Source organism: Acipenser ruthenus, chromosome 4, assembly GCF_902713425.1.
Source record: "Acipenser ruthenus chromosome 4, fAciRut3.2 maternal haplotype, whole genome shotgun sequence".
In the NCBI taxonomy this organism is placed as follows: Eukaryota; Metazoa; Chordata; class Actinopteri; order Acipenseriformes; family Acipenseridae; genus Acipenser; species Acipenser ruthenus.
The window spans coordinates 25,242,004-25,264,932 of record NC_081192.1 but is presented as its reverse complement, the minus strand read 5'-3'; the positions used below and the strand labels follow the sequence as shown (position 1 = coordinate 25,264,932).

Below are 22,929 nucleotides of genomic sequence, written 5' to 3'. Positions count from 1 at the left end.
AAAAAAAAGGGAAAGAACATTGTTGAAGTGTTTTGATGGTTAATGTAAATGTTGTTGTGTAACATTAATCTACATATTTTATTACACCGGAAATCCTTCCCCAAGAAGTTCCATTCATTATGCAGTATAGAATAATCTAGCTCAGCAATTCTAAACTAGTACTGTTAACCAGTCCAGGTTTTTATTTCAACCTGTTCTTGTTTTTTTTAATTGTATTATAGTCTAATGGACAGAGAGAAGCATCCCTGATGCAGACTGCAGTATTTACAGTCTCACAGAGTGCAGTCTTTTATGTTCACTGGGAAATTAAACAAATATTTATTTTGTAGTTGAAACATAAACCTGGACTGGTAGGGGTATTGAGGATTGATGTTGAGCTAGCCTATAATCTATTAAACAAAGGTAAGTGTACACAGCATTGTAATACTGTTCAAAAGTACCCTGAAGACAAAGCTAACCATAAACATCAAACAAGTTGTGAAAAAAATCAATGCTGAAGCAGACAGAAGCAGAGACTGAGCAGATAAAAAGGGTCATGTTTAGAGTGACTTTGAAGTTTGTCTGTCGCTCTGAGTCGTAATGGGTTTGGAGATATTGCTGTAAACACATTATTATTATTATTATTATTATTATTATTATTATTATTATTATTATTATTATTATTATTATTATTATTATTATTATTATTATTATTGTTTTGTTCCATTCAAGAAAATTAAAAAATGGGCAACATGAATTTTGTTAAAATTTGTTAAAAAAAATATTCTTACTTAGTTTAACCAATCACAAGCCAGAAGCTATACAGCCAAGTCAACACCAAATTCCTTCACTATTTGATGAGCAGTTCACACGACATGGCTAAATGTATGTATGAACATGCCATGATTTACATTCACTTTATGGTAAATAACATACTGTAATAAATATACGTACAAAGTGTCATGAAATTCAGGAGACCTGTTGATCTCAATATCTTTAAATGTATATTTTGCATTCCTGACAAGTAAATTCTTACAATAAAAATGTCTTTATTATTTTCCAAACATGTTCAGGGAGAGATTTAAATATCCTGTACCTGTTAAATCTGGTGTAAAATGAATACTGATGAAAAAGCATGCAGTCATTTAGTTGATGTTAGTCTATACTTTCAACAAACTGGTCTTGGTTTTGGACACTACTGAAAAATAAAAGAAAAACTGAAATAGGCTTTATCTAAACCACATTTTTTTGTATATACGCAACAAGGCATAATCTTAACCTTGACTGGCAGGAAGACAAAACAGCCGTTTTCAACAAGTCTTAATTAACTACAGATTTTTTTTTCCATACAATTTATTCTAAACATGTGGCAACAGATTACCTATTGGTACTGTACTCCAAAATGCTTACATTTTACTTTTACCTCCAAACACTGTGTGACAAGCTGGAACTGAAGTCCATAAGGGCAAAGTACTGTAGGGAAATAGCAGACAGGAAAAGGGAAACTCAAATAGTAACACACAGTACAGGTGGGAAATCATGAGTGGCAATGACACTAAATTGTTAATTTCAAAAGCAGAAAAACAGTACTGTGAGTGTAGCAATGCAGTAAACAGATTTATTAACATCAATAGACAGTACTGCATATCACAGACATCAACATTTGTTTTCATCTCAACTGATGTTAATAAGCAATGGTTTAGATCATGACTCACTCTCAGTGGGATACATACTTCTTGTCAGCTTAAGACTCAGTGAAGTTCTTCCTCTTTATATCATTATCAGACACTCCTTTCACCCTTGACTACGGTATTAAGGGTAGTGGAGGTATTACCTATGATGACATGATGGCATCAGAATAGAATGTTTGTTCCAAGAGGTTCACATTTTTGTGTACCTGCATTACCTTTTTCTTTTTGATTTTGCACCTTTTGGTACACCGCAGTTTTCCTTTTTAAAACTATATATATATATATATATATATATATATATATATATATATATATATTAGCTCAAAGAGCCAGCTGCCCAACGTTTCGATATGTTGTACATATCTTTCTCAAGGGAGCCTCAATATATAATATATAATATATATATATATATATATATATTATAAAATGATGAAAAAGCCTATAAGTACCTCTACTGTTTGTTTTCAAACACATTTTCCCTTGACAAAGGTATGTAAACATACTGAAATGTTGGGAAGTTGGCTCCTTTGAGCAAAAACATGTTTTGTAACAGTAGATACCCCATATTTCAGAGACTGGGTCCCAACAATTACCTCCTCAACCGGAATCCTAAAATCCTATGAAACATTGGCAGTCCAATTTATGACTATAACATACTCTAAATACAAAATATCCCACAAATCTGTTTCGCGTGTTTGGTTTCCCATATGTGCAGATATATATCCCTGGTGTAAACTGTTGGTTTTACATGGTTAACAATCTAACTTTTAAATGTACGCTACATATCGGATGTCGCATATATCAAACAAGAGTTCCATTTATTTACATGCAACAATTTGTATCTATTACTAAGATTTAAAATGACCACAAGAGTTAATATTTATAAAGTTATTTCCCTTGGTTAATTGCTAGGCCATTAAAAAGTGCATTCCAGTTGTGTGACTTGATTATATATCTTCAGTATAATTGCAAATTACTCTTTTCTCCACTTAAAATATCAGAAATAATTAAAACTAACAGAAATACATTTCCAGATAGGTTCGAGAGTATTCATATGCAAAACAGAAAAGTTAATTGACACTACAGCACCACCAAATGGGTAAAACAAGTATTTCACAACTATGTCAAACCTATGGAAGCTATTTATAACAGAACTCTGAAATGCTGCCAAAAATGTTATGGTACTAAAACACATCCATAATTATAAGGGTTTGTAATATTTTGATAGCATTAGAGTGCAAATACCATAAGGTAAAACGGTATATGACATCAATAAATTGTAGTGTAGAGTAATTTAAGTACTTGGACATCCATGGTCTTGTTATTATTATTATTATTTGTTTATTAAGAAGACACCTTTACCCAAGGCGACTTACAGAGACTAGGGTGTGTGAACTATGCATCAGCTGCAGAGTCACTTACAATTACGTCTCACCCAAAAGACGGAGCACAAGGAGGTTAAGTGACTTGTTCAGGGTCACACAATGAGTCAGTGGCTGAGGTGGGATTTGAACCAAGGACCTCCTGGTCACAAGCCCATTTCTTTAACACACACACACACACTGAGCATCAAAAGAAAATGATCACTTATATTTAAGCATAAAAAAAATGTATATTTTCACTAGATGTGATCGAAAAATGCAGGTGCAGTGACTTTTTATTGTGCTGATTAACAACTGACATCACGAAGATGCTGCAAAATGATCTGTCGATCTTGGGCAGGTGTTGTGACTCTTGGTCTCCCAGTTCATGGCCTGTCATTGACAGAGTGCGTCTGGTTATACCATCTCGCCAGGTTTGACATTGCTGGCTCTGAGCACCCAAGACGGCGAGCCACAGTACGCTGCCCTAGTCCAGCCTCCAACATGCCGATTGCACAAAGGCTCTGCTCTCTTGACAGACGTGGCATATTGTTTTTGATTTTCTTTATTGCTTTTATTTAAGCTTGCAATTCAACAGTTGAAATCACTCCATATCCAGTGTCCAATCAACTGTCTCACTAATTAGGTGATTAAGTGCATCTGCTTCAGTCATAGTCACTCAAGCGTGTCATGGTCAAGGATGAATGATCGAGTGATTAAAAAGAAACTAAAAACATTTCATCAATGTCCATCATTTATATACCTTATTTTTTTTTCGAAGATAAATGTGTTATAATAGTGATAAGGTTATTTTGATTCTCAGTATATATAAGATGCCATTCATGAAACTTTTAAAACATGTATTTTATTTTGTTGGAAGTAAAGATTTAAAAATAAGTTTCTACACTACCCATAATAAAATAGTCAGCCACTGATTTGACTTGGTAGTGTATTGACTTAAAAAACTTGATTCAAAAAGTGCTGCATATATTTAATTATATTTTGTATATTTCTGTTCATATATTTGACATTCATGAAATTATATATGTATTTTAACATACTTATATCAGACCCTTCCCAATGTCTTCCTCATATAGCAATTTAACATACAATCCTTCTAATAAAATGACCTATATTCCTCACCACAGTTCGCGGGGGACGGTCGGGACTCTTTACCAATCACCAGTTGACCAGTACCTGCTTGGATGCCCAACATGTTAGGTTGTAACGGCACGTCATAGAACTTGTATTACTCTGGAAGTTCTTTGCAGGTTTTAGTTATAAACTATATTTCTACTAGTTGTTTAGGTTCTTCCCTCCTGCATCAATTTTACTCTTATATTTAACTGATATACTCAGAACAAGGCCTCTGTTATTTTACCTTCCCTGAAGCCCACCACCACGGTTTTCATGTTGATTCAGTGTTGTTTTGTTTTTTTTCCTATAACATCCTTAAAACAGTCTGTAGTTTTGTTTATTTGTTGCTTATTTCTTCCTCCAGAACAGTCAGTCTTTCTTCTCTGCATTACAACTTGTGTCACGTGGGTTCACAGAAAGGGCCTTTTCAAAGGTCTGGGAGGCTTACTCCGCAACACAATAGAATTGACTCTCCCCTCCCCCCCCCCCCCCCCCCAAAAAAAAAAAAAATACAAGTGGAATGGCAGATCACCTATTTAAATAAAGGTCCTATCAGAAGTCTGGGAAGGCTTTCTTTATTTCCCATTTAAAGAGTGGGACATTTTGAATCTCACATATGCAAACATTGAGGATTCAATGAACTTGGACTCCGATTTTAAAGGGATTACTATAACATGTATTAACAAACAAGTTACTGGGTTGGGGGGAAAAACCAAAAAAACAATTAAGAATAATTACATTGAAGAAGGTTTTCTAGTTATGTCCTACGATAGTTAAGATTGCAGAACTTCACACAATTGGGAATTCAGTTTACCATTTAACAATGGAACTTGCAGAATCAGGTTTAGTGAAAACCAGTTAAATGCAACAGAAAAATTAGAGCCAACATGAAAATGTACATCACAATGACCTACTCCCACTGTACACATGTAAAAATATAAGTAACACATGTGCCTCATTATATCCCAACATCCTGAGTTTCAATAAATAAGACCAAACCAAGTTTTTTTTGCAGTTGAGCAGGAAGTGTATCTCTATATATCCCGGTATGCAAGAAAGTAATAGAACATATGGACACAAATACACTCCATAACCTGTGCTAAAGACCCATAGCAAGTTTCATTACTGGAGAAGTGTTTTTCTTCGATTTATGTAGAAATGTTGGTCTAACACACAGCCTGTTTATCCCCATATTCTAATACTATGAATAAGCTTTGCTAATGAATGTCCTTGGCAAGTTTAATCTCAATTGCACAGCTAGTTCTTTAGATATATGCAAAACACTATTTAGTCCCCAATGCAAGAAAAAAGGTTTTTTTAAATTGTATTTTATTGTTGAGATTATGGTTTGAACATTGTAACAGGTAAGGCACAAACTAAAAGTATAACAAAATAGACAAAAGGCACATGCACAAGTGAAGAGTTTAAATGAACAGCTCTGAAGGGTCTGATTCTTTAGTTTGCTTCCCACCCTTCTACATTAACATGTATTTTATCCCCCCCTCCCACTCCTCCTTTTAGAACAGAGCAGAATGACAACTATATCCAGATGTTTCTGTAGCTCATGTTTCTCACAATACTTGGTACGCTCACAGGCAGAACACCATTATTCAAGCTTCTCCTTATCATTAACACACAAGACATACAGAATAGGATACAAAATACAACATGGAGCATTTTAAGTTACAGATTTTACAATGTTAAATTAGGCTAATGCACAGAATTTGGCAACAGAAAAACAAAGAATGGCAAAGCCCTCATGACTAACATTTAATGGTTTAGTTTTTCTTTACCCAGCATCATCAAGCATATAGCTTTAAAAAGATAGTTGTCTTCAAAATCGTATAAATATAAAAGATCTCTTATCCAAAAATATATGTTGTTAGTGACAGATTGATACAATGTACTGTATGTTAAAGCTAGGATAAAACACATCTTGCAAGATTGATCATTGAAAAATTCTGAAACATATTACATTTCCGGTCCTAAAAGATGACAAATTACTGGGCATTCTAATGTCACTACAAGGATTTCAATTGTATTGCCTACTTGGCTTTTTACTCCTTCCTCAACAATACCCATGTTCCCCAAGCAACCACTTATGATTAGGCATGCAAGAAATTAAATGGAAATAAAATTTAAAAAAAAAAAAAGGTAACAGCTTTTGCACGGTCCAAAAAGTTTAATGTTTTAATACAGTTCCTGTATAATGTGGTGCCTTTTTTGTACTAGTCTGGACTTTAACATACAGTACAGATTATCACCAATTTAATTTTAGTTCTGTGCTTTTACAGTTTAACACGCATTTTGATGATTTGTGTAAATTCAGAACAGGTTGTCAAAGACTTTTTCCTCTATAGAATGGATAAAGTCTGAATGGGAATAGTAGGGATGGAGATCTGTTTATTTGTTGCGTCAAGTTATGATGATTTCTCTTTCCTTGCTCGTGGGGAGTCTGCTCCATTGGAAGCGACTGCTCCATTCACGCCATTTGCTGCAGTTAAGAAAAAACAAAAAAAAACACAGCATATTTACTTTACCAAATAAGCCCACCGACTCAATTTGAACACAGACTTTTTCTTACTACTATCATCTTGGGTACACAGATCAACCATAATGTTTAACAGTTACTACTTGCAGTGACTAGCTGTATAAAAGCAACCTGCAAAGCTTACTCCCAACAGCTTGAGACCAAACACACGCACTAGTATAAACATTTTAAACAGCATTTCTTTACCAGAGTGGAAAACACAACAGTGATGGCGCTAGTTTAGAGAAGGCTTTCTTTCCCACTCCAGTGGCCACACATGCCATTCCCAGAATTCAGGGGGATGCTGCATGCATTATTCAGGAGTCTTATTCATATGCAAAACTTGAAGCGCATTTGGATTCTAGGAGTGCCCTAAAGACCTTGTGCACAACATTGGTGTTGTGATTGATGAAACACAAATAAATACAGTAGGAGGAAGGGAAAGCGAGGAACCCAAAACAACCATAGATTAATTCTCAAGGCTCTGCTTCAGGCTTTATATTGTAATAGAGCAGTGGTCCTCACAGAAATTTGGACACGGGCATAAATTGATCTTATTTGGCTGTTTGCGGGCATGCAGAGTATTGCATAGGTTCTTATCTTAAACACTGCCTTTCCGCGACTGTGTTCTTGGCTCACTCTGATAAGGCCAAGTCTCAGGCAGTAATTGTGCGTGCTGCGCTTAGTCTTTCAATAATTTATATAAAATACACAATGCAAATACTTAAATGGCATGTTTACATGGATAAACATGAATAAACTAAGAGAATAGATAGAGTCTTGCTTTGTTTCAAATTTGGCGAATTTGTCAACACTACTGTTTTAAACATCACCCATCTCCAGTGCAATTATTCAGAGAAAGTGGATTCATAACTAAATCTACTATGGTGTTTCCCTTGTCCTGGTGAAATTAAATAGAGAAAATTAAACTAAAATACTGAAATGTATTACTTCAACAGGTTGGCGAAATTCAGTTCTTACCCTGCATATTAACACCCCGCCTCTGCTCATGAATGATTGGACAGCTGTCACTTTCACCTTCCACATTTGCTACTGGCCTTCAATTTTCATGCAAAATACCATGAACAGCCTCTGCTTATGATTGGACAGCTGCATAAAACTTTGCAGATATTTGACTCTCCTATTGGTTAAACTTACTGTCAACACCTGCAACAGACACAGTTTGTCCTACCCAGCTAACTTAAGATTGGGCTACCACTGAGAAAATGCAGGTATTCAATTGGTTGATCGTATCGCAGAGGCCCTTCAGGAAAAATAAATAAGTCGAGTACGTACAAGCACAGCATAAGCGAGCAGCACTGCCAACAGACTTCTGTGACACTTGTTGGAAAACATGTTTAAAAGGTTTTTCCCACGCTACGACCTGCCAGAAATGTGTTCACAACCCATAAATTTAAGAACAGCTGCCGCGGGCATGATGGCCTGGTCTCGCGGGCACCACTTTGAGGACCACCAAGTTATGGGAGAACGTTTGGCTGTAAATAACTGTCTGAGGCCAGCGCTAAAGAGAAGGTCGCAACAAGCTCCCATATATTGTGCTATATTTAAAGCTTGTACTTGCTCGACGTATAATTTGGAGCGTGTCGTTTCGGGAATTAAATTGTGATGGAAGAGAAGAGATGTTTGTCGGCTGGAAAGGGAGTCTAAAGAAAACGTTGTTTAGCATCATTAGCTGTGTATTCCTTTTGAGGAAAATATGGCTTGTTTGCTCGTACAGATGAACCCGCTTTATATCATGATTGCCGTGCAGGCAATTTGTGATACAAAAGCGGGGAATGATATAAACCGAGTTTCACGTTTGACTGACAGCACATTACGAGTGCCAGAAAAAGAAAACAGTGAATTAAAGATCAGTGTTTTAATACTGTACGTTTAGTCTCTACATTTAAACAAATACATATAGTTTACTACAGGACAAATACGTTTTGCATCATTAACTGGAACAAAACACTATTTAAAAAAAAAAAAAAAAAGATTTGTCAACTGACAGCTATCAATACTTGGTAGTTTTTTTGTGTGCATTGGTAGAGGACTGACAAATTTGGTGATTGTAGTGTTTTGTAACTAAACTGTATCCTGTCAAGACCGCCCATGCAGCATTTGATAGGCTGCACAAAATGTCAGTTTGTTTATTAGCCAAGATGATTATTGGTTGATAGTTGCGTTGGAAATTAATTGTACCCTGTGGTTACTTAGTAATGCCCGGCCACGGAATTTGGAATCAGCAGTTATTTTTGCATTAAGCGCAGAGCTTCTCTGCTCCCCTCAGGTCTGACTCTCTGAATAAGTGCGTTATATATTGTATCTATAGTTATTTGCCAGTGTAACTTTCAGATCAACATGCAAAACAGTACAAAGTATAAATAATGGTAGTAGAAATAAACAAAGAATCCCCCATTCGACGTAAAAATCAGTGTTGTAGAACATGTCTCTACAGGTAGCTGTCAACATCATAACTATTGACAGTTTTGCCGTTTAAAAGTTTTTTTCTTTTAGTACCCAAGTCAAAAAAAAAAAAAATTGTGCTCTTTCCAAATCAGTCTTAATTGTCAGGAGCTTCCATTGAAAATCATGTTTTAGATGACTCGCGTAAAACGACAGCGTTTGCTGGTCTGCTGTCCGTTTTGACAGCTAAAACCCTGTTCTGCTGGTACACTTGCATGGGACCTCAGCAGTTTCAAAAAATAAATACAAATTGATGCAGGGAGTAGTGGAACCATTTACACATTGCATAAAAACTACTTCGTAATATAAACAAATTTATTGGATAGAGATGAAAAAGGGAAATGTCTGCAATAACGCACACTGTTATTGTTTTGCGTTATTAAAGTCCTGTGTTGTTTCTCTTTAATCTCTAATATTAATAGATTGCAAGATAGACAACACAGGATACAGCAAAGGTAATATGTTTCTTGCAAACACTGCAAGGGGTTCTGCAACACTTGAAAACCTCAAATGTGGAGCATCCAAAGCAGATCATTGTGGTTTATGATTACCACCATTTAGATAATTAAACTACATCCAAGTGTGTATGCCCCCCCCCCACAGGAGCTTGCATTTTAGTTTGCATTTCTTTTTTTAGCAACATAGATCCTCTTTGACACCGTCATCCCATTAATGAACAGATTCTGATGTTTGCTTTCTGACCAACCTTTATTTTCTTTTTTGGACGACTTGCTTTTTGTTGCAACAGGCTTCTTTTTCATGGGCTGTGTCTGAGCATGCTCTCTCCATCTGCGCAGCTGGAAGTTGATGAATTTCCACATCATGAAGGCCTGTGTGATACAGATTGCCGCCAGCACAGTAATCCTTTATAAAAAAAAAAAAAGTGACTTGGGTGTCATACGCTGCACTTCCACCTTTCAGGAGAAAACATGTAGTACAACTGGAACCAGCTGCATTCAACATAGGACAACCAATATTTCAGGAATACGAGAAAATGGATGCAGGGGGTAGTTTTATTTAAAATAAAAATCACACAGAAATGTGACATTTGGAAAGCAACTAGTCCATATTGAAGCCACAACTGCAGCTGAGCAAAGGAGGTTTAGGTGCATTGCCCCAGCTTACAGAATGCCACAAACTCTGAATTCTAAAATACTAGCTACAGCAACAGCAAGTAGATGGCATGCAAACAAGACAGCTACTGTAGTGTTTAAAACACATACCTCACAATCAGCACATTGAAATTTCCAGAAGAGAGATCCAGGCCTTGTTGTTCAGATCCGGCAAGGCCAAATCCAATGGTAAGGACAGACAGAGACAGTGTGAGCAGCCGGCCAAGGACAAACAGGATCGCCCAAATAGTGAAACTGCAAGAACAGGAGACAATGCTTAGCGGAATAGAACACATTTAACAACCCTCCTAAAGGCAGTTTTTTTTTTTTTTTATTTGTGCACACCATTTCATATGTATTATTAATTTCTTAGCAGACACCCTTATCCAGGTTGACTTAATTGTTACAAGTTACAGTACAAAGTATTGCATTATAAAATCACATTACAAGTTATCACATTATAAAATATCACATTACAGATAAGAGCAATTATGAAAGTACAATAAAATCAATTCAAGTAAGAGCAAAATAAAGCTTATAGTAACTATTTGCTTATACGAGTAAAGTCCAGTAGCACATGTAGCAAGTATGATAACTGGATGAGATCTATTTCAAATAAGAGCAATTACAGAAAATGTGAGTACAGATACCTATAAGAATACAATCAAATACAAAATGTAATAAATAGTTATAGGTAGGTGCAGTAGTTGAATGCAGCAAGGTATGGAGTAGTTCAGTACAAGCTGATGCAAGTATTGGTACAACTGGGTGCCATATAGTCCTGCATGGTCGAGAGTTATAGTATTACACTGGTAGGAAAAAGTATATTGTCAACAGGGTCAGAGGTAGTACAGGAATGGCAAAAGGACACTGCAGAATATCAAACAATGTAAGCTCTTAACCTGAAACTGATCAAACTTTTTTTAAAGCGTTTCATTTAAGTCTTCTAGATAAAGCACATTGTCTGGAGTTATTTTTTGTATTACTTTAAAATGGCAAGTATAATGCCAAAATCCTCTCAACTTTTTTTTTTTTTTTTTTTAAAAACAAATATTGTATGAAATTAACACCAGACACTTACCCTCCCTGTTTGTTCTCATTGCTGAAGTAGAGGAGACGAGAAACATGGAAAAGGAGCTCTACAAAATAATGCAGCACCAATAAGACCAATCCCAAGCGGTTCAGGCTGTAAAACAAAGTTGCAAACATGGCATGCTGTAATTCCTTCTGGAAAGTATCACACCTCGTCTCTTCCCTCCCCCTTGTATGGTATACTTACTTTAAAAGATAAGCTCCTCCAATCTGGACAAGGTAGAGGCCAATGTAAACAAGCTGGCGTAGAAAATCTTCCTGTAAACAATTTATGTAAAGTTACTAAAAAACCACAGAAGAAATCTAAAACTGCAGGGAGAATACTGAATGGCTATTTTAAAAACTGTCGACAAGGTGCAGGATTTGTTTCTTGTGTGCAACTTAACAGAGTTCCCATCAGTTAATTTGCCAAACTAACTGACACAACCTCTTCAGGTGGATTCAATTTAGTTTGTTTGTGAACTCTGAGTGTTGAACCAACCCCTCTATATAACTTAACACAGCCTACAAAGGATAGCATTGTGAATGCTGCCACAACTATTATATATAATAGTTGTGGCAGCATTCAATTACTAAATTAATTATTCACTTGAATCCCAGCAAGTGAAATAATCTGTGCGCTCCCCGTGCTCACATACCAATACACATTTTATCTGCACGTGAAATGATGCAAATATGCAATCCCCGTGCCTAAATACATATTACAATAACACTCGTGCTACACAGCCCAATTTATATTCCATGCACCACTATATCCACATACAGTCAACATGACACACCACATACAACATAAAACAAAATATGCACAGGGGTGGGGCACCCACCACACCATGACACCATCAGATCGACAGCACATCGCCATCAGTTACACACTGCGTCAGATTGTGAAGGGATGATAACTCTATACAGGGGCATAGCTAGGAATAGATTTTTACGGAGGCAAATATCTAAATTTGTTTAAAAACAAACCTGCGCCAACTCAAGCAGCAAAGACGAACACACTCTGTCCTCCGAAACATGTGCCGTCAGCCGACCGCTTTTCACTCTGCAGGCCCGCCATGCAGCCAACCCAGAGCTACAGATTCTTTGAGCGCTGGATGCAAAAGCAGCTATCTTGTTTGTTTATGTCCGTGTTCTCTGTGGTGCCAGGGATGTGTATTGCTCAGATCTGCCCCCCCATCCCCCCTCCCCCTTTTTTTTTTTCTCTTTACTCCCATCTGTCTCACTCTGCCTTTGAATGGTTTTCTTGGTTTTTTCCGAAGAAAAAACGACTAGAGACCTGCGTTTTACGTCTTTGATGATGTCAGACTTTGCTTAATCGTTGAAAACTGTCAAATGTGCAGGTCAAATATTATGAAGCGGGTGTCTGCAAATAATGGCTACTCTATTTTATTACTTCCTATCTTTGCCACGTAGCATCATTGTCGTTGGATATTCACCTCCAAATGTCCAGCATGCTTTTGGTCACGTGACTGGTCTGCTTCTACTGAAGCTGAATCTAGTGTAGAGGAGGTGGGGCCCAGACATGCAAGCAAAATGTTAGGAAATGCGATAAAATTTGGGCTGAAAAGATAACTGACTATTGACACGATCACAAATGGCATGCAACCAATTTCACTTGGAGGATACCGGATTCAACTTTAATGTCTTTTGTTGCACCAGATAACACAAGGCTGTGTTGATTTTTATTTTTTGCCAATTGTGGGACTTGAGCGATGTTATTTTCTTTAAAACAGAATATTGATTCTTTGAATTAACATGATACTGTACTTTGAATAGTCAGTTTGGTGTGAACAGAACTAGTTAGTCTCATACAGCAAGTAGGATAAATTAGCGATTTGGATTTAAGCCTTGTTTGAATAATTCGACTGCATAACATCTGTTATAATACAATTAATGCTCGCCCTCTAATCAAAATGGACCATTATCGTACCACCGATGTTATTTTCTTCATATTGCTTCACTGTGTTTATACATTTTATATATAGGGCTTCATTTTGTAATTTATTTGATTTAATTTATTTTCTGTCAGACAACTTAACTGGCTTTTTAAATATGCCAAGCCTTCATTTTTCACGTACAAAAGGAGGTCGCAACATGTTAAGCGACTAATCTTTATTAAAGCTATAATGAAAAATAAAGCATTTTCCTGGACACACTATTACAATCGTTATGATGAGTAACTATTTAAATTAATAAAGATGAGTCGCTTTGGCATTTAAATGAAAAATAAAACATGACTTAAAAGCCCATTTAGTGGTTTCACAGGGGTGAAAAAAAAAAAACTTAAATTAAACCAATTTTACTATCAACGTATTTCTCAGTTGTGATTGAGATACATGAATGGATTAACAGGTATCAATTGCATTTAAGGATAGTAGAAAAGCTGATGTAAAAGACCTACTTAGACATATATGCAGTAATTTATAGAAAGCTATTTATTTTAAAATGCTCAGAGCGCTTGCAGCTACGTGTTTCCCCACCAAGATGGCAGACTTCCGGTTTTCTCCTGCTGTCTAGATCACACATCGAGGGGGATGCATACTACCCCCCTTAGAGTCTTCTCAAAAGGTTTATATTTTAACATTTAAACTATATATTTAAAAAGTTTAAACGTTTATTAAACTGAATCAAGCACACCTAATTTACACACACTTGTTTTGTTTCTTGCTTGTTTTGTAACATTAAAAGTTTACTTTCAGAAAAAAAAAGATAGTGCAAGCACAGGAGTTTAAGTACTGTATGTCCCGTTTAAATACAGTAATGTAAAAACAACAAAATCAATGTTGTAGGTTTTTTGGAGTCTATTACAATTTATCCTGGCATAATTCACAATATCACCAGGATCACTTAAAGTATCAGGAATGTTAGAGTCAAATTGCATTATGGGGGAAATGGGAGTCAGGACCTTACCATATTATAGCTGATTCTGCACCAACAGGTCACGTTATAACAGAGTAGCACATCATCCAGCAAAATAGTGCAATTCCGTAATTCACTGACATTTGCCAAGCTTTTTGAGATCTTACAGTAATAAAATGATGACTTGGATCGCATTATTAAGGAGTTTGGTGATAAAACGAGTGATCATGAAATTATTTCAGTATGCACTACTATGAAGAGGTATGTGATAAATACAGCGAACAAGGAGTGGGACAGGGCTGGAGTTGCAGTACTGAGTGTCCTGTTATGCAGGGAATTTTAAACCCGTTTCACTATGAATTAGATTTAATTATAAACAGTGCGTGTGAAAATAAAACTGGACCGGACTGGATATGAACTGCAAAGGGTTAAATGGTGGCCAATAGCAACTAACAGAAACGGCAGTAAGAGGAAAAATGCAAGCAGCATACGTGGTGTTAAATGAAAGCGCATTTGAAACATACTGCACTAGACTGTGTGAGTGGATGGAATGCATCCGCACTGGATGAAAAGCAGAAACAATTTGGCATTTGTCATGCGATTTATTTTTATGTGCAATTATATTTGTTTAAAAAGTAATAACAGCTTCTAATAAGACATATCTATTACTGAATAGGTGTTAAGTTCAGAGTTATTTTAAATTTGTAATCGCCGCAGATATTTTATATTAGGTTTTCTTCATAATAAACATGTATAATTAGTATGTGTTGACATACTGTATCAGAAACCATTATGCATTTGTTGCGATTTATTTTGATGTGCAATTATATTTGTGTTAATGTGCTGACTTCATGAAGTTACCAAAGAAAAAAAAAAAACAGTTGCCAAACCCCTCTGTCCGCTGGTTCGGACAGTGGGGGCTTAGGTGGCATTTATTTTTTTAAATTCCCCTTCTTCCAAACTGGATATCCTGATGATTCATGCTGGAGGTAATGATTTAGGTAAATTGAAAAGTGTGGAATTAGTTAGAAAAATTAAAAGAGATTTAACAATTTTCATGAGCTATTTCCAAATACAAAAATAATTATTGTGCATCACCCAGAGACATCTTTGGAAAGATGTAAAAGGCATCTCCAAAAACAAACTAAGCACGTAACTGGGTGAACAATGTAAAACTTCTGTAAAAATATCCTTCCCATACCCATCCTTACACCTTTGTTTTTATCGTATATTTTGAATTGTGTACATGTATTGTGTATATTGTTTTAATAAAAAAGTGTTTAAATATCTGTTAGAGAAATGTATATAGACAAGTATCACTGTATGGTATACAATGCATGCTGTATGATATTTATATTATATTCATATCTTTATATTTGATTCCTGAGATCTGGTGTAAAAAATTAACAAAATCAGATAACATTTCCGGTATAAATGTCGGACCCTGTCCGACATCAAAAAGATGCAAAAACACAGGTCGAGTCGTTTTATCTCCGGAAAAAGCCGAGAAAACCATTCAATGGCAGTGTGAGACCGATAGTAGCCGAGAGAAGCCGAAAAAAAGAAAAAAAAAGGGGGCGTATCTCATGAATACTGATAGACCCAACATCACATAGATAACATGGACATAAACAAACTAGATAACTGCTTCCGCATCCAGCGCTCAAAGAACACAGACATTTGCAGAGCTTTTTGAGATGTTATAGTAATAAAATAACGACTTGGATCACATTATTGGAGTTTGGTGATAAAACGAGTGATCAAGAGATGATTTATCGGTTATTACGAGTTATTTAAAACACCATCTTCCACTAAAAACGTGTACATTATCCCACATAAACTTTATTAAAACGTCAAAAACAGTACTCTCTACTTGAAGTGTTTGTACCCACTTTCCCACTCAATTTATTGAAAAGGTTCAAAGACTCCAAGCAATTTACTGTGAAAATATCACTTTGTTAAAGTGAGCCTACATAAACATTACACTTATTTGCTTACCCCACAGAATGACATGTCCACGAAACGACATTTTTGAAAGGAAATGCACATTCGGCAAATACTGATTTTAACTATGCATAGACATAAATTAGACAAAATAATGTTTCAAATATTTAACTAAAATACAGCAAGCAATTTTATAGTATTTATAATAAATTAAACGTAAATCTACATTACGATAAATGTCACCTTTTTATCCAAAAAAATACCATCTGCAATACACTTCGATAAATAAGATAACATTTAAACAAAAATTACTGTCTGCAATGCAATATCTGTTTTGGTTTCTCAAATACAAATGGCGTCCTGTAATTTTGGATGAATCTCCAGAGAACCTTGCCTTGAAGTTGTAAGATTTGCGCCTGCGTAGAAAGGCTCAAAAAGCCAAATGCTAACTTAATTCCCAGCTAACATTTCCTGTGACACCGGTACCCAGTACCGGCATTACAATAAGTAGCAGTAGAATTTCACCCCTGCTCTAATGTAATGTGGGTGTATGGTTTTAGTGAACAAATTATATCAAGCCCTCTCCATCTCCATGCAACGAGTAGGAATGAGAAGTTTGCTTGCGTTACACAGTACTTCAACATCAAGCACAGTCAAAGAACAGAGTAGGCTGAACATCTCAGAATAACAGTTTCTTAAACAATGACTGTAAACTGTACAATTAAGCGATAGTGCCCGTCGATAAACTAGTTTAAGAGCTTAGGTAGGTGAGCCAAAGTTGAAAATTCATAGTAATTCCCATCCCCGAATAGGTGTGCACTCACTTTTTTGGTTTTTTGGAAATAGAGCTCTGGTAAAGCATGTAACCAATATCCCATCTGACAGATGTAGAAAAACTTCATCTGGAACCTGAAGACAAAAGGAAGGTTTTAAAATAGTGCAGTAATAAAAAGCTTTGTCTAATCAGTTGGTCTACATTTTCAATGAAACATTTGTCATACTGCTAGCTCAGATTTTGAATTTACAGCTGTAGCATACTTGTTGCAAGGAGCTCACAGGTTCAATTAATACATAACAATTTACATTTATTTTTTAAAGTTAACTTTATTACTACTTCTGAAAAGATGCTGTATTGTTTGCATTGGAGACCTCTATTTATCCACATAGGGGGGGGATAGCCCTAGCAGTGGCAATATAAACTTCCCTCGCATTAAACCCATAGCACGCTTTAAGCCTGCACTGGGGGACCACTAAGGGGGCAATGGAGCAATTCAGTTCTCTTACCCAGTGAACAGGCTTTGTGAATCAATGTTCAGTATTTGTTACCTGTTTAATACCGTAACAAATATGTTCTGAATAATGACTTACGACATCAGGGTATGAGGATAGCCTTCCCATAAACGGACAGGGTTTGATAGAAAATGTTCCTGCAAATAAAGGGAACACAATTATTACAAATACAAGGGCTATATAAATTAAGCATACATACACCAAGAATATAAATCCTAACATGTATTATTCCTTTCCTTTTTAAAGCTATGATGAGCTTTAAAACAGACATAGATACTACATTATATTTAATGCCAGGAACATGTTTGTTTTGTGAAACAAGTCCCAACCAAGGTTTTAAAATAAATGATCATTGCTCTTGTTAGCATTTACAACATCATGGGTCCCCTTACGGTTATGCTGAAAATCTTTGCCTGTATTTATTATTTAGTTTAAATAGGGGATAGATTTCACGCACCACTCTGCAGCAAAATAAAGTGTACACTTTCTCCACCCTGGTATCATATTACTTCCTTTGGAAAGTCAATTTTATGACCCGACTAAAGGGCTTTCCTCAAAGCTTTTCAGGTTATTAGGTTAGTATTCCATATGAACTGGGTTAGACAATGGTCAAGGGATCTGCGAGCTATTTCCATTGCTTAGAGGCAAGGACACGAATTGTCATTTAACTTCTCACTGTTGCTTAACTTCTCAGGTGGCCCTGATGGTTTCCACTGATCCCATCTTGGAGTAAGTAGCGGGTTTCCAAAAAATATAGCATTACACATCCCCACGTTCTGCTACGACTGTTTAAATAACTAACCTGCAATTTCTCTTTTCATTGTTAACATCCTGCCAACTTGACACTTAACTTTAAAAGTTTGTTTCAAAGCTATTTTGAAAATGTCCACTTTAGTGCACTGTCCTCTAAATCACTGCTGGAAAATGTTATATTATAAGAAAAAAAACACACACACACACGTCCTCCGGCTTTTCCATTTTGTAACACATCATAGCACGTTACTGCTGTGTTACCTGTTTGACAATGTGGGCAGAACTTTGAAACAGACTTTAAAAAGTGTAAAAAGTTGTCAGGATGTTAACGAAAAGAACTTAAAAGGTATGTTATTTAAACAATTATAGCACCACATGGGGACATGCAACGCTATATTTTTCAGAACCCCGCTACTTACTCTAATGTTACAGATTCACTTTACAGAACTGTATATATTTCTTAAATACTACATGCCATAACACATGCCTGGTTTATATTCAATGATACCTGTATTAGCCTGGGCCATAATGTATAGTACTAGGATTCTTGCTGGTAGTCACTACTTGCATTATGAATTAAAAAAAAAAATCACCCTTGCAAGACTGACATTGACAACTTGACAAATTTGTTAGCTGCACAATATACTACTGTGCCCAGTTTTTATTATTATTTATTTCTTAGCAGACGCCCTTATCCAGGGTGACTTACAATCGTAAGCAAATACATTTCAAGTGTTACAATACAAGTAATACAATAAGAGAGTATTAATTTTTAATTTTGTAATTAAAACTTGAATAAATAAATATCCCTAAAACACTGGTTGGTTTGTCACTTTAGTGTTGCAGCTGGGCTACAGTTCTTGTCATTATTTTGAGATCACTGGTAATAAATACATAAACAGAGTACTTACTGAGACAAGTATGCTTGCTCCCCAGACACAAGAACACAAGTAGAAGGCACTGAGTTGTCCAGACTCATTAAACTTGCTGTGCTTTGTTTTGGAAAAATGCATCCGCCTGTTAATTTTCTATCAAAACCATAAGAAAAAAAAAAATTGTAATTCATTAGAGAAAATGTTACTCTCAGGAAACTATCAATTAAAAGTGGTTACAGCATTCCTTAGACATCCAAACAGTACACCTGCAGTGGTGGCTATGAACTTTACATCCCCTTCAATTTCACGTGGGTAACTAGATACAGCATGTCGTATTTAAATCAATATTGAATGTCAAAACGGGACCATTTTCTATACTTACATCTAGCACATATTCTTGGATGATGGCATGCATGATAATTGCTACAAGCATGTAGAAGAAAACCGTGGCCAAGTCTTTCAAACCATGATGGAAAAAATTGATGGAGGTTTCATCTGGTCCCTCTATATATAAAAAAAAATCTCAAGATCAATACATTTCCATACCAGCTGTATACTTAAATTGCGTAACATATGCGCAATCTATGCTTACTTATATTTTTTAATTCTGTGCCTATTCTTGTTGTATCAATATGCGGTTTAGTATAAAATGTAGATCTGACAATGTGAATAGATGTTTCATTAATAAGCTTTATATTGCAGAATGGATATGGCTTGACAAGTAGTCAATAGGAGCCGAACAATCTTGATACATCATACTCTACTGTACATCAAACAAAGCCAAAAGACCTGGCTTGTAGCACGTGTAGCGATTACATTTAGCTTGGGCAAAGTGAATGCAGTATCAAATCTCAATTTTGGTTCAGGATGATGACTTACTCTTTTTACAGTAACAGTATCATACTGTGCATTTTACAAGTCGAAGTAAATACTGCCGAATTGGTAAGTAATGCATTTCAGAAGAAATAAACCAATTTGTATATAAATAAAACTTACCGTTGGTTGTGATGGTGACATTATACTGGACAGTGACGAACAACACAGCAAACTTTGCCGTAACCTAGAAAGAGACTTCAACTCAATTTATTTATTTATTTATTTATTTTTTTAAAAAAGGAGCATTGTTGTGCACCCACTATTTAATAGTTATCATACCAACACATGCTCAACATGTTCAGACATACAAGTTTTACGTAATTAAAATTAAGTTGCACCATATTTTTATGATATGGTGTACATTTTTGAACGGTACTTTAAATTACTCCAGATGCACCGCTTTCCCTCAAATACAGAAAAGGGACAATTAAGACTTGTTTATTTGTGCAATTCTTTAACGTGCCCCCTGTAAAAAATAAATAGTACACGTCACCTAAATCAATAGCAAATAGAAGTTAATACAATATGTTCTCGTTCCATTTGCTCGATTGTCATGACAGGCCGTGGTGTTCTGGGAGCTGTAGTACAAACGTCAACCTCGGCGGAGAAAACTTGAGGACTGCAACTCCCAACATGCACCACTAGTCACAGTAACTAAAAATTACTTAATGGTAATGTTTGGCGCTATATTCCGATAGCTTTTATACCTTGCAGACGCAATATAACTATTTTGCAATACAAAGACTATTGTTATAACAGTTTCTAATACGTTTTATGTTAATAATTATTACTTTATTAAAATCACTGATTGGATAACAACCTCCCAGTCACCGAGTGAATGCCACGTATCACTCAGTAAAAATGTAAGTACCCAGCTTACACAGCGCTTCATAAGACAAAAAAAATACTCGTACATCTCTATGGATGTGTATTTAACTGCAGTGTAACAGTTACATAATTCCATATAGATCGTTTATTAAATGTACTGATAATATCTATATATCAGTTTAGATTGGCAGTTTGTCTATGCCATTTCGTTGACCGTTACATTTACACAATATATATACACACAAGTAGAACGTTCTTAAAGGATTTCACACTGTTTTAAAGTTGCAGAAAGTTAACAGCTGTAAACTATGATTGTCTATTTACATTTATCTCTTTTTAACTTGGTCTCTGGATTTGTTTAATTTGCAAAAAAGGAAGTAGGATGGTCTACTATGTTCCTATTAAAAAGTATTACAGCATCGTGTATACGTAACTACATATCTTCAATGTTAAATTGTTTCTGATTTACCACAGAATATGAAAATGAAACTAAGGAACAATAAGTAATTAAATAAAATTAAATTGTCATACCTCAAACATCAGCCCAAGAAGAAACACCATAGCAACACAGGAAACAATATCTGCATGGTTCTGGATGATAAACTCGTGGCTAAAAACCGAAGGATTTTTGTTAGTTTTCTTGCGGATTGCCATGTTTGTAAATGTTGACTACAAGATCTGTCTACGTGCGGTACAAGAACCAGTGATTGAACGCAAAAGAACACGTCTGCACTGGTGCTGTGATCTAGCCGTCCGGGTAATTACTCTTTCAGCAACTCCTTCCTACAACGACACGCTAATAAACGGAAGTTGTTCTAAGAGGGCCATTTTTAAAGCCACGCAACATTCTACAGCATTTGAACAAAGCGGCGCCACCTGTCAGCGTGGCGTTAAATAGTGTATAACACAAATGTGTTAACCATTTCCAGCCCACATTTATTTCGAAATCCCAGTTAATTAAGTAATTCATAAAATTACATATAAATACAATATTAGAAATTTTAAAAAAAAATGTAACTGAATAGGCCAACTGTATTTTTTTAAATGACACATCATATTCATTTGGAATCATTGCTGAAGTAAAACGTGTAGTCGTTTCTGTAATTTAATAAGATTCTGTAAATAATTTTAAAAAACCCGTGAAGCATCTGAATACTCTAAAAAAAACATTTTTAACAACTAATTTGTCAATCTAACAATTATGACATTTTCCTCATAAAAAACGTTAATATAACTGCGTTTGCTAAAAAATAAAAAATAAATAAAAAATAAAGTTTTACTACACCGCTATTTACACTGACACAAGGCATTTTTATGTTTCTGTGTGGTTTTGGGACGTGCATTTTAATGCATTTCGGTGGTAATAATACACAATCGCAGACAAAAGTACTGGCACCCTACGCTTTACCATAATTCAAGGTAACCGATTAAGGGCAATTTTTAGTGAACTTTAATTACCTTTTTATGAAACAAAAAGCAAAATACACAATTTCTAGTAATTTAACAAATATTTGTTACCAAAAAACAAACAAACTTATTTTTAAAGTGTTCGTTCATGACAAAAGTATTGGCACCCCTGTTTATTTCGGATGTCCTCCTTTTGCTTTTATTACGGCTTTCAGACGCTTAAGCCTAATTCTTAACCAGTATGTTGCATCTTGTTGGGGGGGACTTGAGTCAATTCCGGGCCCATTTTAATGACTAACCATATACTGCAGGCGCCGTCTAATCTACTGGGACTCTAAAAAAGAAACCGTAGCAAGGGAGTATTGTCAGACTGTCAATCAAAACACAAATCCACAAATCTGAGCTAACAAATTGTCTATCTGGAGGCGGGACGCAGAGCAAACGCTCTGGATAGGTCAGTGTTAAGGTCATGTGATTGCGCCGCAGATTGCACATGTAACCAACGGATGGTATGAAGTATTTTTTTAAAAATTACAGGCGATCCTCGACTTACGACACATGGCACTTACAACTCTTTTGCAGTATTACCCTGCTTCGACTTTATAGTCGTATATAGTTTGTTATAGTTTGTATCGATACGGCATTTACAACACGGCGAGACACGAGCCGTGCGTCATGTGCGCATGTTCGGTGTCCGAACAGCAGTACCTGTCTTGGTCGCCTGTA

General features: G+C 35.7%; 1 protein-coding gene across 1 annotated transcript; it reads right to left on the bottom strand.

The window, feature by feature from the left end:
• Nucleotides 1-4,727: 4,727 nt before the first annotated feature.
• tram1 (translocation associated membrane protein 1) lies at nt 4,728-21,658 on the bottom strand. The gene is made up of 11 exons (XM_033998400.3): nt 21,328-21,658; nt 20,089-20,152; nt 19,475-19,596; nt 19,129-19,245; nt 17,543-17,601; nt 16,999-17,083; nt 11,556-11,626; nt 11,358-11,462; nt 10,388-10,531; nt 9,871-10,028; nt 4,728-6,662 (listed from the first exon to the last, which is right to left on the bottom strand). The coding sequence occupies exons 1-11, from the start codon at nt 21,448-21,450 to the stop codon at nt 6,589-6,591; spliced, it is 1,122 nt and encodes a 373-aa protein (XP_033854291.1). The 5' UTR covers nt 21,451-21,658; the 3' UTR covers nt 4,728-6,588.
• Nucleotides 21,659-22,929: the final 1,271 nt, after the last annotated feature.

What these genes read in the sequence shown, in the direction of transcription:
- tram1 (XM_033998400.3), bottom strand. Translation starts at nt 21,450, where the DNA reads ATGGCAATCCGCAAGAAAACTAACAAAAATCCTTCGGTTTTTAGCCAC. An exon ending in AATGAGAACAAACAGGGAGG is followed by an intron (nt 10,532 to 11,357) that starts GTAAGTGTCTGG and finishes CTGTTCTTGCAG; the next exon opens with TTTCACTATTTGGGCGATCC. An exon ending in GTCCAAAAAAGAAAATAAAG is followed by an intron (nt 6,663 to 9,870) that starts GTTGGTCAGAAA and finishes TCTTAACTGCAG; the next exon opens with CAAATGGCGTGAATGGAGCA.